Raw genomic sequence first — 16718 nt, 5'->3', positions numbered from 1 at the left:
AGGGTGTGAGTGGGAAGACTGAGCACCAAACCAGACAGAACCCAGGAACGTGCAACCGGGAACGAAAGGGCCGGGGAAGGGAGAGACATCTGTCAGACTGCAGAGCATCGGGAGGATGTGGAAGGTTCTTCAGGGACGTCTGAGGGAAGGAGAGGCAGCAACTCGGGAGGCCAGAGGGACAAAGCGAGGGCAGGCCCCACCCTCGGTCCCTCCGCTTCCGATGCCCGCACAGCGGCACGACTCTCTTGACAGTCTCTGCTCCGCCAGCGTGTGCGACACTCAGGAGGGCAGCCCACCGTTGGACGCCCCAGGCCCCCCGCCCACCGGGACGTGCAAGTTCACGTATTCACTGCCACATGCAAACGGCAGAGCCGCATTCCGGTCCCTGTGTCACGAAGGATATTTCATCACTGCTCAGAATGACTGTCTGGTTGGGGACACCACTTGAGGTCTGCAGGTCTTTGCACATTCTTCAGCTCACACACTCTCCCCACCCAGCCTTCTTTCTCAAACCTCCTTCCTCTCCGGCAACTACTCGCCTCTCTGGCCTCTTCTCAGCCTCCTCGGCCACACTCAGCCGCCTGCACTTCTGCACCGGCCTTGTGGCATCCAGCGACTTCCTTTCTGCGTTCTTGCAAAAGCCTGACTCCCAGGTCAAGTCTGGCTCCCAGCCCCCAAAAGCAGAAACTCCATCTGATTCCTCTCGGCGCCCTCGGTGCCCCGCACACAGGGGGTACCGGACAAATGCCTACAAGGGGAGAAATGCCTGGAGCCATGCACGTGCACGGGCACACGCATTAGTGACATTAGCGTCATACGCTGCAAATAGAAAGTCAACGATGCATCCCCCCAAAAGCGTCTCCCCTGGACCACGTGCCACACCCACTCACTCGAACTCAGTCTCCCTTCCCATCTCTCCTTTCTAAGGGCAGGTCGGAGGTAAAACGCATGCTGTGTAGACTAACAGCAATGCAGGGCCAGAGACTGAGTTTGATTCCATCTTCAGCATCTATTAGAAAACCTAATATTTAGGAGACAAACTGGTGACTTAATTAGCCCATGACATCACGTGCCCCCAACTGCTGTGGAAACAGAACCAAACAGAAAGCAGAATAGCCATGAAATCACTAAGCAGCAAATCGTCCACGAACTAGATCGTCAGACCAGGTAAGTGAAAAGGAGTTTCATTAGTTTAGATGCTTCTGCTCTAAAGACAGTAAATATCAGTGCGGAATAATACAAGGTCGTTTTACATGTGCTGAACAGGCCTTGATTTTCCCGAGCCCTTCCCCCGCCCTCTGCTCATGCAATTCGCCATCTACCCACTGAGCTCGGGAACGGGAACCAGGAGCCTCGCTGGATTTGGAATTAGGACAACTGCACTCCAGCCCTGTCCGCACCACTTCCCGTCTGGGTGGCCTTGAGGACAGTCCTTTCGCCAGGGCGCATCTCAATTTCCTCCTCTGCGGAGCGGTGATAAGACCTTGTTTTTCCTGCCTCTTAGACTTTTGAGGATCCAGGAAGTGGGGCAGGAAGGAGAAAACACAATCTCGGGTCACTTCTACTACGCCCCAGGCATGTCACATATGTAATTCTCACCACCATCCTGCAAAGGTTTTACTACTTCCTGCCTGTGTTAGGAGAGGTTACTGAGCCTCCACCGGGGACATACCTTTCCCAGGGCCGGAGCCGGAATTCAGACATGTCTGCCTGGCCCAAAGCTCTCTCTGCAGGGAACCACTGTGCCTCCCGAGTGAGGTCTAAATGTGTGCAAAAAAATGTGGCTGCTCTTTAGCATGTTATTGCATGCGTGGGTTTTTGCTGTCGATGCTCTGAGTACGGCAGGCAGAGACAAAGAGAAGCAGCTCCTGTTGGCGAAGTCACATGTCAGAGACAGAGCAGGGACCGGGCCCCCAGGCCCCCTGACTGCTGGTGCCTCCTCATCAGACCACGCTGCCCCCCACCGCCACCCCTGCCCCCCGCCCCCCCACCCCCGAGAAAGGCATAGAGGCAGGATGCGTGTTTATGCAGACCAGCTGCCACAGATCTATTTTAAGAGGAGCACTTTGAAAATCATGAAAGGTGGGTATCAAGTGTTTCATTAAATATTCCATATTAATTGACCCTTCAGAGAACTCCCATGTGAGTGGCATATGCTGCCGACTTCCTGTGAAGCAAGCAACTCAGAAGTCGGCTGCCCTTCTTGCAACACGGATTTTTGAAAGCGCGTTCAGAGAGCGGCGCACAATACCATTCTCAAATAACTTTCCCATGAAACATCAGAAGTGGCTAGTTTTTCGCCATTTAGTGTCCTGCTCACTAAACGCTCGAGGGTGTGGGAGGCGGCAGGTACACTTGCGGCCGGTCTCGACAGCAGGCAGGGACCGTGTTAACAGGGGAAGGAGGGGGTGCAATGCTAATAACACAGCAGGTCCTCAAATAACAGCGGTGAGATGCCGTGGGAACTGGGCCCGTTTATCTCGCCGAGCCTTTGGAGAGGCTGGTTTCCCTAGATGTCGTCTCCCTTAAGGTCACAGACCCAGTCGACACCATGAAGTGAGGACTCACTGTCCTCTACACAATGGTTAATAATAACCATATGACCCAGACCTCCCTCTCCTGGATATGTCCTCGAAAAGTTTGAAAATGCTATTCATAGAGGCCTACATGTCCCTATGTCCACTGCAGCGTCAGCCACAGCAGCAAACACACGGAAACAGCCCGCGTGACGAAAGCTGGCACAGAGAAGATGCGGCACATCACACGGACACCGGAACTCGACCCAGCCACAAGAATGGACAAAAGGCTGCCCTTGGCGATGCCACGGATGGGTCTTCCCAGAATCATGCTAAGCAAAATAAGGCAGGTGGAAAAAGGCAAGGACCGTACAATTTCACTCATATGTGTGATATAAAACTGAAAGCAACATACGAAACAGAAACAGACTCGCAGGTACCGAGGTCAGAGGGATGGCTGCCGGAGGAGGCGGGGGCGGGGGTGAAGGGGCTGAGAAGCACACTCAGCAGTCACAGAGCGGCCCCGGGGATGCCCAGTGCAGCGCAGGGAACATGGTCAGCACCATTGCAGTAACTGTGCACGGCGCCAGGTGGGGGCTGGAAACACCCAGGCACCACCATGTACAGCACAGGACTGTCTAACCACTGCGCTGTGCACCTGAAACTCATGCACAGTAAGTAACACTGCATGCAACCTGTAACTGAAAAACAAAACTTTAAATTAAAAAAATGGTCAGCTCCACTCATTTTGTTCTTTCCTCGCATTAACTTCCCTCGGCTTTTCTATCTGGTTTTATTTCCTGTCGTCATCACATGGCTGTTAACGGTCTGCCTCCCGCTTTCCACCGAACGGCGTGACGTGCACAAAATCATCCAGTTGACACGGTCAATATTCCAAAACAAATTACTACCCCAAACCAGACTCATGTGGAGGTGCTGCTATCCACAGCCACGGAACCCACCAGAGCCAACCAGAATATTCTCCACGGGAAGGCCGCAAGACAGCAACGCAGCGGGAAGGGAAAACGGCATTGCAGGTCACAGCCAAACGTGCCAGCAGCCTTGGCGGCGGGAACGCGGTTCGCGTCAATGTCCTGATTCTAATCTGGGCTCCACCGAGAACCACAAGTCAGTGCAAGTTGCTCTCCTCCCCTCAGCCTGGGAGAGTCTCTGCCACGTGGGGACCAATAGCAGTGCCCGTCTCGTGGCGTGTGACGGTTAGGTAACTCACGGCCGGTGGAAACACACCACCCCGTTTGTTTCTGCAGAAGCGGCAGCGGTCATGAAAGTGAGAAGGGTGAACGTTAACACGTACTGAACATTCATACGTGCAGTCACGGGCTAGTTCACTCATCCGGTCCTCGCAAGCCCTCTGGGAGGCAGGTTCACCCGTTACGCCGATGGCAGAGGCGAGGAAGGTGAGGTGCAGGCAGGTTCGGTCACTTGGCGAAAGTGGTGCAGTGTTGTTATTATTTGTACAGCCACTTAATAAACACGGTGGTGGTGGTTGTTTTAATGACGTGGTGCTGAGCGCATCTTGTGATTAAAATGCACATGGACATGTTTGAAAGGTGGTAAACAAAGAGTCATCACTTGCGATCCATTATCAGTGACCCCATGCATGCCGGGTCGGGTGTGGGCGTGCCGGGCCAGCCCTGTGTCAGTGTCTGGAGATGGGTTGTAGACGAGGACGCCTAGGGCAGCCTCAGTCAGGTCGCAGCCTGCGAGGGAGACAAATGAAACCACTGCCTGGCCAGCACAGCTCAGTGGGCTGGGCGTCGCTGGTTCGACTCCCAGGCAGGGCATGTGGCTGGGTGGTGGGCAGTCCCCAGTTGGGGCGTGTGCAAGACGCAAGCCATCAATGTTTCTCTCACGTGTCAATGTTTGTGCTCCTGTCCTTCTCCTTCCCTCCCCCCTCTAAAAAATAAATATATAAAATCAAAGGAAGGGAGGGGAGGGGAGGGGAGGGGAGGGAGGGGAGGGGAGGGGGAGGGAGGGAGGGGAGGGAGGGGAGGGGAGGGGGAGGGAGGGAGGGGAGGGGAGGGGAGGGGAGGGAAGGAGGGAGGGTGGGCAGGCAGGCGAGCCAAACAGGGCAGGGGATGTTGGCTCCACCTGTGCCCACCAGACAGCACGGCACATGGCAGCGCATGACCAGCCATGCCTGGGGCAGAGTCCCAAAGCCCTCATGGCAAGGGGATCCTAGAACCCAGTCTGCAGTCTGACAAACGAGAAGGGTCATTTCCAGCAGAGAAATGGGCATATGCAATGGGTGCGGAGCCACTGAACAGCCCAGTTCACTCAAGAAGCCACGGAAAGGTCAGGGGCACAACGCGGAGCAGAGCCTCGAGAGACGGAGCAGACCCAGGCAGCTGACTGAGGAGTCTGGGCTTCCCCTGCCCCCGACGGTGCGCAGGGCCCCGTTAGACGGCCCCGAGGAAGCTGGCGAGGAGGCTGGCTGACCCCTGCCCCAGGCGTCCAGACAAGCCGTCACACCCAACGCTCCACAAGCCCTTGTGCCTCTGCCTTGAAAACATGAGGGGACTGAGAGCATCAGCACGTGCACGAGGGGGGATCCAGGAGAAATCGGAGGGCGCGGGAAGCGCGGGGAGACGGTGGAGGAGGGACCGGCCTTCCCTCCGCAAGGAGCTCTGCTGGGTCACGCGCAGAGCAGGGGAGTAAGGAGGGTCCACGGAGTAGGCGCAGGATGGCAGGAGCGCCCCTCCGCCCACCGGCTTTCTTGGAGGAGCAGGAAGGCAGGCCACCAGACGAGAGGGAGCGTGGAGATGAAGGTCAAGGGAGTTCGGAAAGGAAAGGTACCGACCAGTCCTCGGGGAGAGTCAGGAAGTGAATGGTCTGGGGAGTCCTCAAACCTTCTGGTCCCAGAGTCCCATTCTGCTCTCAGGAGATGATTATCGAGAACCTTCAGCAGCTGTCGTTTATGGGGGTCATATCCATCAACACTTAACATATAAGCAGAGAAATCTTTAAAATATACCCAAGCACTTAATGCATTGCCAATCACAGCAACGACATCGGCAGCATCGTGCGGCCTTTGGAAAATCCACTGTACACCATGAGAAGACATGAGTGAGAAAAGGCGAATAATGTCTTCATATTATAAAAAGAGGCTTTGACCTTGTGGGCCTCCTAAAAGCGTCTCAGGCCCGGCCCGGAGTCCCCAGCCCAGACTCTGAGCACAGCTGTTCTAGAGAATCGCACTGACCGGAGGAGGGCTGGGTGCCCACGTGAAGTGAGGGGTCGTGAATGTAACGGGAGAAGAAGCATGTGGTCTGGGATTTCCTCCGTCGGGCCCAGCAGCCAAGTTGCAGGGAGTGAGCAGAGAGCTGGATGCGCCCAGGTCTGCAGTAGTTCCGAAGGGGCATCACGGATCGGGAGAAGCCAGGAGTGGTTGCAACGGCTACGGTATTCGAGCCGAGCAGGAGGGAACGAAGACGCGAAGGAAGGCGGAGAAGAGGTGGTAGGACTGAGGCTTCAAAAGACGGCTGGATCACAGACTGCGGTGGTGGAGGCAGAAGCCAGAAAGCAAGCAGCAGTGAGGGCGGAGGCTTGACCCGAGCCTACGGGAGGTCGCTGTGGATGGCTCCAAACTCCAGTCCCAGACTAACCCTGCTCCCTTCCCCTCCGGAATCCCCCTCCCCCGTGTCCCCCCTCCCCCACCGTCCAGAAAAGTCACCGAGCCTGAAGCCTGAGGCCGGAGGCCGGGACCTGAGGCTCCTCCTGGACACTTCCCACTCTCACTGCTGCTCAAAGGTCCCGGGTTCTCGTCCCTCCCAGCCCTTCCCTCTTCCATCTTTGTGCCTGCTCTGTCCTCCCACTCCCGCCCTGCCTCTGGCCCTGTGTCCCCTGCCTTCACCCTCCCCTGATGACCTTCAGCAGCAGGCTTCCTGGGGCCCAGCTCCACATCCCTCTCCTCCACTCCCCACCCCCACCCTCGTGAGTCAGCTATCCACAGGGAAGTCTGGTCATGTGACCCGCGCCCCTCCCTCCAGGCGCGAGTGTGACCAGGAGGGGAGGACCACACCAGGCAGAGAGGGGCTGTCGAGTGTGACTGGGGGGACTGTGGACGTGTGGAAAGTACGACACATGAGACGGTGCAGGGAAGAGAATATGGGAGAGAACAAAGGAGAAAACTCTAAAAAATTTAAGAAATGTTTGGATAAAGAGAAGCCAGACAGGAAAGCGAGAAGGAACGGGAGAGGTATAGCAGAATGAGGAGTGTGTGGTGCGGTGAGAGTTTCAGGGGGGAGGAAAAGGCGATGTCAATTGCCACAGAATAATAATTTCTAAAGGAATCTGTTATATCTGAAAATTAGGAGAACAGCAATGTACACTGGATCATCTGCATTTGCATTATAAACATGATATAATAATTTTCATCATCTTTTTAAAAAGCCGCTTTCTCATGCTCCTCGTCCTGGCAGCCACGGGACTGTACCTAACCAGGACCATTTCAGGACTGCGTCCTCTGTCCCCACTGTGGCTCCTGGGGAACCTAGGTTGGGGCATCAGGGATGTGCCGAGCACAGGGACTGATGATGCCCGAATATGCCTCACCGACTTCACTACATGAAAGGCCCTGACTGGTGTCAAGTCTAAAATTATGCTGACAGAAGACAGGAAAGCAACCCGAGTGCCCATCATTACGTGAATGGATAATGAAGCTGTGATACATACACACATACATGCAAGAGACTATTACTTGGGCATAAGACAGAATGAAGTCTTACCATTTGCAACAGCACAGACAGTCCTGCAGAGCATCGTGCTAAGTGAAATAAACCAGACAGAGAAAGACAAGCACCATATGATCTCACTTATATGTGGAATCTGAAGAACCATATAAACAAACAAACAAAACAGAAACAGACTCATAGCTACGGAGAGCAGACTGGTGGTCGCCAGATGGGAGGGGGGTTGGGGGCTGTGGGGGGGAAAGGTGAAGGGATTAAGGAGTACAGAGGGGTCGGCAGGTGCAGGACAGCCCCGGGGATGTAGAGCACACCACAGGGAATGCAGTCAACAGTATTGCCGTAACTACGTGTGGTGCCAGGTGCATCCTTGAAATACCAGATGGAATCACTTTGTACAGCATGTGACTGTCTAACCAGTATGCTGTACACTTGAAACGAATATGAAATACTGAATGTAAACTACAATTGAGAAATAACGTTTTTTAAAAGATCGATGTGTTTCTAGTTCATCTTATCCACAAAACAAAACAAAAAGAAAGCAAAGAAAGGACATGCTGACAGGTTAGCCAAGAGGATACTCTAACAGGAGCAAAGAGCTAACTGCTCCCAAGAAGACAGACTGCATGACGGCGCTGTCCTGGACTGGCTAAAACGTAACCGGCACACCACCGTGTCTGGACGACGACAGCCTTTTCTGCTCCCCTCCGTTTAACCCAAGAGTTTTCACACAGCACCACCCTGTTCGAGGGGCGGGAAGTACAGACCTGTGTTTGGAACACACACCGTACTGCTAAGACTCATATAATCATAGTTTTTAAAACTCTGTTCAGTTATGCATAGCAAAAACAAAACTCTCACTTCTTTTCTAAAGCAGCAACAACATCAAACCCCAACTCCAGCTTGGAAGGAGATCTCGGGGACAAAAGCGGTGCGTTGTCTTAGAAGCACTGCATCGCCAGCCTTGGACTCGGACTAAAATATTATGTGAAAAAAGCACAATCAATGGAAATCAATGACTCCGAGAGGAAATGGCATTCGGAAGAGCAGCAGCCTGAGTGCAAAGAAGTTTTAGGGACACTAAGTATATTTCACTTACATTTCCTTATTTCTTTTTCCTACATACACATCTAAAAGAGCTCTTTCAGTAGGTAGGTATAAAGTGATGATTCTCTGTGATAACAAAGTAACCCTTTCTTGATCTCTCGTCCCCTACTAGTCATGACCCCATTTTTCTGCTCTATTTACAGCAAAATTACTCCCAAAGAGGTGTCTGTACTTGCTGCCTCAGTCCTTTCCTCCTGTGCTCTCTTCTTCTCCAATCGGGTGTTGGGCCATCACACACCAAATCTGCTTCTGTCAAGGTCACCAAAGAACCTTAGTTTGCTTAATACAATATCCCATCCTCAGTCCTTGTTGTACTTGATCTGTCGGCAGCATCTGATGTGTGTGATCACTCTCCTGGAAACACCGTATTCACTTGGACGCCCAGAACGACACACGACTGGCCCCCTCCCCCATGCCCTGGCCTGACCCTCTCAGCTCCTCTCCAGTTCTCTTCTCTCTGCCTTTGACACATGGGCAGGCCCCACAGCTCAAGCAAAACATCAGTAGACTAAGATTTCATTCCCCAACATCTGCTCATAACAGTCTCAAATGCCACAAACCTAGAAAGCTTCCAGGTATTTCCTGGCTTAGAAGATGGTGTGCTCTATGTTCATTTCAAATTAGTATCTTCAGTAGAACTGAAAGCAGGTGAACAGAATGGCCCTTAGACACGGCAAAGCCACAAGTCCTGGCAATGACACCTCTCAATCCAGAAGGGTAAGTCTTCGGGGATGCATGTTAGGGTTTCTAGGGTATTCACTACAGAGTATGAATAGAGCTGATGGAGGAAGAACCTCATAACCAGGAGCATCTAGAACCTTACCAAGAAAGATGCATGAGTAGTTAGAGGCAGAAAAATTTAGAGATGTCCTCCTCCCAAAAATGTATAGGCCTTGCAAGTGTTTTAAAATTTGCATTGTAACCTGTTACTCTTAATGTAACAATGGCAGGGAAACAATGTTTCAAGTAATGTTGCTAATAGTGGATATTAAGTTACATAGCATGTGCTGTACGTGTTACACTTGCAGGCGTGTTAAATTAGTCAGCATGTCTAACGAAACCATTTACTAAGTCTCATTTGAGGATGTAATGACAGCTTGTAGAACACAAGCTCACCTTTCCAGCCCTCGGCTGTTTAGCAACCCTATCTTTCCACAATGTGGCCGAGAACCAAGAAGAAAACGGACCACCATATCCAGGTACCAGCCTTCCAGGGTTCACTTCTGGGAGAAGCCCTCACTCATAAGATGTTACAGAAGAAACTGCCCTGAATGTGGAACCAGGAAGCTCAGGGTTGGGCAGACTTGAGAACCCAAACGCACACCAGCCTAGGGAAGGTCATGCGGCCATTTGGCTCAGGATAAGCTGGTGGCTTATCTGATAGCACAGTGATGATTCCCTCGGGGTGAGGCTTTTCCTGTGTTCATTGTGGTGCCCCCAGCAGAGAACAGAGTTCTTAGAGCATCAGAAATCTGGATTTTCATTAATGATGCTTATAATGGCAATCTTTAGTCATCAAAAGGATTAAATCATATCTCATATATGCTACAGAGGGAAGAGCAAAACATTTGAAAAGATTTTCAATAACAAATACTCGAATAAGGTTTAGAAGGTTGAGAGAGAGAGAGACAGAGAGGTCGATCCTCAGCTGTCCAGGAGACTTGATTATTGAGAACAAGTTATTGAACACGCCCCGAGGGCTCCTGGACACTGAAGTTTCAGGAAATGCGCCCAGTCCCGTTCTTCCTGCCAGTGGGCCATGGCATCCGGCCCCACTCCGCTCCTGCGGCCCTAGGCCAGGCAGAGGGGACGGGTCCCTGGGGGCCGGCAGACCAGCTGCAGCTGCCCACGGGACCCTGTTCATGGCAGCAGCTCCCGGCTTCTGTCTGCTGCCCCCCTGGACAGGAGATCCAGCATGGGGGCGACTCAGAAGGGGTCCACGGAGTCAGCAAGCACCACCCCGGTTACAATGGGAGAGTCTACAACCACTGATCTCACTTCTAAAAACGTGTGGCCCCCACCACTCCCAAGCCTGTGCCTTCCTGGGGGCTGTTCACCAGAAGGCTGAAGGTAGACAGGCAGAGGTTGCTGAACTCGAGGTGCAGAGGGACCCGGATAAAACACTGACACCAGAAGAAGAGAGGAGTGCATGAGCAGTAAATTACATAAAGTCAGTTCCTTGTTAAAAAAAAAATGTTTATTAAAAGTCACTGTTCTGGTTGCTAAGTAGCTGAGGCCCCATGTCATTCAGGATTCGTGCTCAAATGGGTCACGGTGGGGACTCTTTCCTCCCCCTTCTAAATTGAAAGTGTTTTGTTTTGTTTTCATTATGAAAGAGAACATGACTTCTGCGCGAAAACTTTCCGAGGGGACCCAGGGAGTACGGGACCACTGAGCTGTGGCCTTTGAGTCGACTCCGGGGTGCACACGACCTTCCAGAGTCGCCCCCCTTTCTTTAACTTCCCGCAGAGGCGCCTCCGGCACGGCTCCGGCCCGGGAGCCGAGCGAGCACCACCCCTGCCCGGCAGAGCGAGCCCTGAATGAAGGAAAGCGGAATCTCGAGCGAAACTTCGCGTTTCCTGTCGCCGCCGAGGCAGGTTGGGCTCGCTGCTTCTCACATGGCTCACCGAGGGCCGTACACACAAACACCGCGCTCGCCAGCGGGCCCCCCGCGCAGGGGGGCTTTCGGGGCGCCGCCGTGTGGTGGTCCCCTACCCTCCCCTGGACCAGGGTCATCCAGTACAGATAACGGTACCGGAACGCCCTCCACTTCCTAGAGTCCTCCTTGAAGTCATGGTTCCTCTTTCAGGGACGAAATGCAAAGCCCAAGAACAGACTGAAGGCAAAATCACCCCGTCGTCTCCCTGCACCCACTCCTTGGTTGTTGTAAAACAGCTGGATCGGTTGCCTTTTGTCACGCACACGCGCGCACACGCACAAAAGTAGGTGAAGGGCGCCCTGAGCAGGATCGTTTCCCGCCTCGCGGAGAGCCTTTCCGAAACCCTCCCCGAAACCCTCCTAGCACCTCCGGACGCAGGGTTCGGCATTCGGCTGAAGAGCTAAACGATTCCCGGCCAAGGCACGAAAAGCCGGAGCGGTCCCCAAAGCCGAGGGCCGGGAGGCAGGGCAAGCCGGGCGCACCTACACGTTCGCATCCACACAAAGAAATTAGCCGGGTGATTAATGGGAGACGCCGGCCCGCGGCGGAGGCGCCCGCGCCGGTCCCTCACCTGGGACATCTGCGGCCTTAGGTTGATCTCCCTCAGGTTGATGGAGCGCGCCCGGAGGTTGTTGAGCAGCTGGCACAGGAGGACTCCATCGCGGAGGGTCTGCGCCAGGTCGAACACCTGCGCCGAGTCCCAGGTCACCCGGTGGTTGGCCGGCAGCACCTTGCAGTGGATGAGCCACTGGGCGCACTGTCTCCACGGCTCCATGCCCGACGGCTCCGGGACGCCGCCCGGCCGGGGCAGGCGGCGAGGACGCCACCGACGCGAGCCGCAGCCGGCCCCTTGCCGGCGAGGGTGCGAGGGAGCCGGCGCCGCCGCCCGGGGATCAGGAGCCCCGCGCAAGGCTCGGCTCGCTCCCCGCCCGGCGTCCGCCGCCGCCGCCCGGCCTCCGCTGCAGCGAGTTCCGCGCGCTCTGCGAGCGCCCGGGCCGGCTCGGGGGCCGCGCGCAGGCTTCCGACTCGCGAGCGCGGCGCCCGGCGACTGAGCATGCCCAGCGCGCAGCCCGTCTCGCCGCCGTCTGCGAGTCCCCAGAGGCGCGGGTGGGAGCGCGCGCCGCCCCGGCCCGGGGTCGGCGGCCTGGCGGGGGCGGCTCCGGCGGGGGCGGCTCCGGGCGTCCCGGCGCCTCCGCCCACCCCCAGCCCCCCGGGGTGCGGAGCTTCCCAGCCCCCCGCGTCCGGGGATCGTCTCTCGGGGCGGCTTCCCTGTTTGGGCACCGTGTGGCTGAACACGGGGACACGGGGGGCGTCCTATGGGAACTCCCCAACGGTGGGCGCGGTTTTGCAAAGGGTCTGCGAGGAGCAAAGGGGTAACCGGGGCACCCGGACTCCCCGGAGACACGCAAACGGGGCGCGGATCACCGGGAGGACGCAGCGCTGAAAGTTTGAGCGGTCGCACCCCTCCCCCCTCCTCGTTCTGCCCCTTAAATGCTCTCCCAGATGGTCGTCGCTCTTCCCCCAAGTTAGTGGCACCGAAGGACGTTTCTGGCACCTTAAACGTGTGTGTGTGTGTGCGCGCGCGCGCGCCGGCAGAAACCTGTCCCCAGCCCCGAGCCCATTTGGACGCGAGGCGGTTTTCACTTAGAGACGGTTTCCGTCTCCCTGCTCCGGCCCCGAACTGCTCAGCACCGCGGTCCCGGCCGCTGCGTGGACCGAACAAAACCCGCAGGAGAGAAACAGGCCCGCGCAACGCCCACCCAGGCCCGCGGCCGCACTGCGCATGCGTCGGCGGCCGGGCGCGGGTTTGACAGCTCTCCGCACCGGGACTGGCTGCCGGGTGGGCCCCATCCACCCTGGGACGCCCCCCCCCCCCCCGCCCCGGGAGTCGGAGCGAGCCTCCGCAAGCCCCGAGCCGCGCACTCACAGTTCTCAATTTGGGGGGGGGGGGGGAGGGGTCTCCAAACACTGCGCCTTTTACTCCCACTGCCCCTCAAAACTAAAAGCAGTGATTAAATTTATTTATGAGACGATATCGCCACACTGAACTCTGGCTGTTCTATGTAAATGTGGTCCTCCGTCTTTTAAATTCAAATATGAGGTCTTTTAACACAGGAAAATAATAGTAAACTAGGACATTCTGTTGGCGGGATGTCAGGTAATTTTTCATTATTACATTTCTGCAGCTCAGATTTTTTTATTATAAAACATTAATTAATAAGACGGCCCACTGTTATTTTACAAAGCGTGTCTGATCTGCTCAGGGCGGGGCCTGCGTCCTCTCCCACCCCTGGGACCCGCGTAGCACGCGGTCCCCACCAATCGCGGAACAATAAACGAGCCCGCGGTTTCCTTCCCTCGCGCGCATCCTCTCCCCCGGCAGCTTCCTCTCCTGGTCGGTCCCCACGGCGGCGGCGGCGGCGGTGACACGAGGTTTTCCGAACCAGAACTCGGGCACACAAGTCACACCAAGCTTTCCATCTCATCTTCGGAAACGGGATCCTGCGCGTCTGAGTCACTGTGCAAGAGGAGATCCTTCACCACGAGGGGTGAAACTGGAAAAGAAGTTTCATTTAAAAAGAAAGTTACCTAAAAACATGCGTTGTTTCAGGAGGCATCAGGTAGCCCTTGGGTGTCGTGGGACACGTCCAAGCCCCAGACCCTCTCCACTGTCCCAGGAGGCGGGCGTAGGGGAGAGGCCAGGCTCTGCTGGCTTCTGGCAACGCAATCTTAGGGACATTTTCTAATTCCTCTGACCTTTGGCTTCCACACATGTGAAATGGGAAAAATGATATGCACCTCGTAGTGTTGTCGCCAGGATCACGTGACAGTGCTGTGTTGTTCGGAAGGCAGCCTGCGGGCCAGCAGCGTCGCCGGGACCCCTGCCCCGGAGCAAACGAGTCGGAACCCGCCCCTCGGCAAGACACAACGCAGGAAACACGCAGCACGAGCGCAGTTCCCATCAACCCACTGCTTTCAGTTCACGAAAAGGCAGCAACGACTGAATGAATCCTATTTAACTTCTTACAGTTCATATATGTATATTACAATGCATATATAACAGGACTTCGAAACGTAATGCTATTCAGACACAGTAAACCAGCGAGTGGCAGGTGGGAAGGGCCCGGGGAAGAGACTGTTTGCAAGGCCCGGAAGAGAAGGGCTGGGAGGCGCGCAGGGTCCTTCAGGTAGGCCCGGTGCTGGGCGCGGAGAGTGGTCCCCATGCAGCCTGTTGCCGCGTCAGAAACCTGGACGACAGCAAAAGATGGCCGTGGGCTTCTCGGCGCTGTTGGCCGCTGTCCTCTTCCTTTCAAACGGACAGGGACTCATTCTGCCTGTCAGCAGCAGCTCCTTGCTCCCAGTGAGAGCCTTCGTGGCACCTGTGACCTGGGACTCAGGACTCGGGGCCCCACGGGCCTGGAAGCCCCCAGTAGTCCCCCAGGCGTGGCCGCCCTCCGCCATCCACTGGACCCCAAGGCCTCTGTTGGGCACTCCACATGCATTGCCTGCAAGTTAGAGAATGCCCCCTCCCCCGCCGCCGACCCCGGTGGACGAAGAAACAAAGTCAAAGGCACGAATGGCCGTGCTCCTGGTTACGAAGCTCACTCGGGAAGAGGGAGTGTTCGGCCTTCACAATTGTGCTGTCTCTGCTCAGCATTGCTCCCCGCTATAATAATGACCTTAGCGAGTTTCCTCACTGGCTTCAGTGTCTTTCTCCCCGAGACTGAAACACTGTGACAAAGGGGGCGGCAGCTCATTCATCTTCCGATTCCCAGAACCAGCCGTGGTGCCTGCGCACAGAAAGCACTCAGTGAGTGTGCAGTGCATGAGTGAACGAGTGGATGAACTTTGTTGCTTCTTTTTTAACCCTGCTCTGTCTTCCTGGTGATGAAGAGCTCAGGAAGCGTTCGCTGGAGCTACCTGCAGCGGGTGTCAGGGCCACATGCGGGGAAGGTCTGCTCCTTCCGTGGCCTCCCAGCCCTTGTGGGCCCTCGAGCGTGGCAGGCCACCCTCTGCATCTCTCCTGCATCGCTCTGTGGCCTGGCCCGTGGCCTCAGCCCTGCACGACGCAAAGTAGGAAACCCGATGGGCAGCAGCCCGAGATGCAGGGAAGATGAGACAACAGAGAACGGATATCATTTATTAGGTCCCTTTCCATTTCAAAACTGCACCATCATCACAAGAGTGAGGACTAGGGGCGGAGGCACTCGGCGATGCGTCGGCCCTAAGGTCCCAGAGGACCTGAGGTACAGGACTGAGCCCCGGAGGGAGTCCGTTGCTTGCTACGGTCTGCGTTGTGGCTCCGTCATCCCCCTGGAGTTTCTCCCGCTTTCCACCCTTAGGTTTACACATGCACTACGACCTGTCCCCCACCGAGAAATTCACAAACCCAAATTTATTTCCTACTCCTCGTTTGATTTATTTCTTATTTTATGTCACAAAAGAAGTAAACTATTGATGGTAGATAGCATATCAAAGATAAATCGGTTTACGAAAAGTATTTTAAATGCAAACACAAATATTGCAGACTACAAACTGAAATCCTCCAGGTTCTCTGTCTGTTAGGTTAATTTTCTTCAAAGTCGATCAAATGTTGTTTGGTCTCACATACACGTTAGGGATGCAGGTTTAAAGTGAGTAGTAATTTAATACTGTTTTTAAAGTGAATACCAGAAAACCATTGTGAAGACAGGATGGGGGAAAGGGAGAGTTCTAGAGCGCTCATTCTTCTAACAAATGTGCCCGAATCAGTTGGGATTTAAAGATTTTCAGGTACAACTGAACAGGATCTTGTTAGTATTGTATTAGAGGATTCTCTTTGCTCCTCTGACATGTTCAGTCCTGATAAAAAAATCATAATAACAACAATGACAATCATGGCCCCTCATCCAAACATCCCTCGGCAGCTAACAAAAGAAATTTACTTGCAATAACTTATCACACAGATAGCTCCCAAAGAAGCAGCTTTAAGAGGAGCGCAGGAACATGACTCTCAGTCTACGCATTACCGGGGAGTACTAATAAAGCACTGACAGACTGAGGTCCAAATAAATGTAAACATAAGTGCCCCCCCTCACTGTGGACACACACACACACACACACACACACACACAATGAGGTTCCAAAGATTTACGGTAATTCACCAAGTTAATCACGCCCCAGCTGGGTCTTCTTGGGGCCCGGGTCCCATGAACCATGCTGCAGCCTCGCACCCCGGGTGGACGTGAACACCCTGCAGTGCATTAGCAGTGATGCCTGTGCGCACTCACTCTGCTTTAAAGGTGACTGAGGTGGTAGGCCTCACTGAGAACATCTAAGTAACTGTGTGTTCCTGGGAGCAACTAAGGGCCTTAACCTAAGTGTGGAGCATTTAACTTTCATTCGCATGTTGGTATAAACAAATTTTCAGAGAGGGGGAGAGAGAAAGCTCGTCATACAGAAATAGTGAATATTAAAATCTGATGTAAGGGATATTTTGCGGAGGCCTCGGCAGCCCTGTTTCCACGAAACGCCGCGTGCATCGCCGTGACTGTGCTCAGGTCTTTGTAGAGTGATTGTCTCTGCATGTCTGACATGAGCTACCACCACCTTCCCTGCACCCCTGTCCTGTGAGCTTTTGGGGGACAGGGACCATCTCTAGTTTGCGTCCTGTCTCCCGTGCCTAGCACCCCTAGGAGGGAGGGGTGGGTGGATGGATGGATGGATGGATGGATGAAGAATGGAAGT

General features: G+C 54.7%; 1 protein-coding gene across 2 annotated transcripts in view; it reads right to left on the bottom strand.

Moving 5' to 3' along the window:
• The window catches only part of VAV3 (vav guanine nucleotide exchange factor 3), a 263079-nt gene extending 250939 nt beyond the window's left edge, over positions 1 to 12140 (bottom strand). Inside the window, exon 1 of one of the 2 annotated variants that reach the window (XM_045816668.1) lies at positions 11563 to 12140. In XM_045816668.1, coding sequence (XP_045672624.1) covers positions 11563 to 11766 — 204 coding nt within the window. In that variant the 5' untranslated portion in view covers positions 11767 to 12140. The remainder of the gene's footprint in view (positions 1 to 11562) is intronic. The other variant, XM_045816669.1, reaches the window with a different exon arrangement.
• Positions 12141 to 16718: the final 4578 nt, after the last annotated feature.

Source organism: Phyllostomus hastatus, unplaced genomic scaffold, assembly GCF_019186645.2.
Source record: "Phyllostomus hastatus isolate PE091 unplaced genomic scaffold, TTU_PhHast_1.1 phas_scaffold_216, whole genome shotgun sequence".
Taxonomy (NCBI): domain Eukaryota; kingdom Metazoa; phylum Chordata; class Mammalia; order Chiroptera; family Phyllostomidae; genus Phyllostomus; species Phyllostomus hastatus.
The sequence above is the reverse complement of the archived record's forward strand: the minus strand, read 5'-3'. Positions and strand labels throughout refer to the sequence as shown.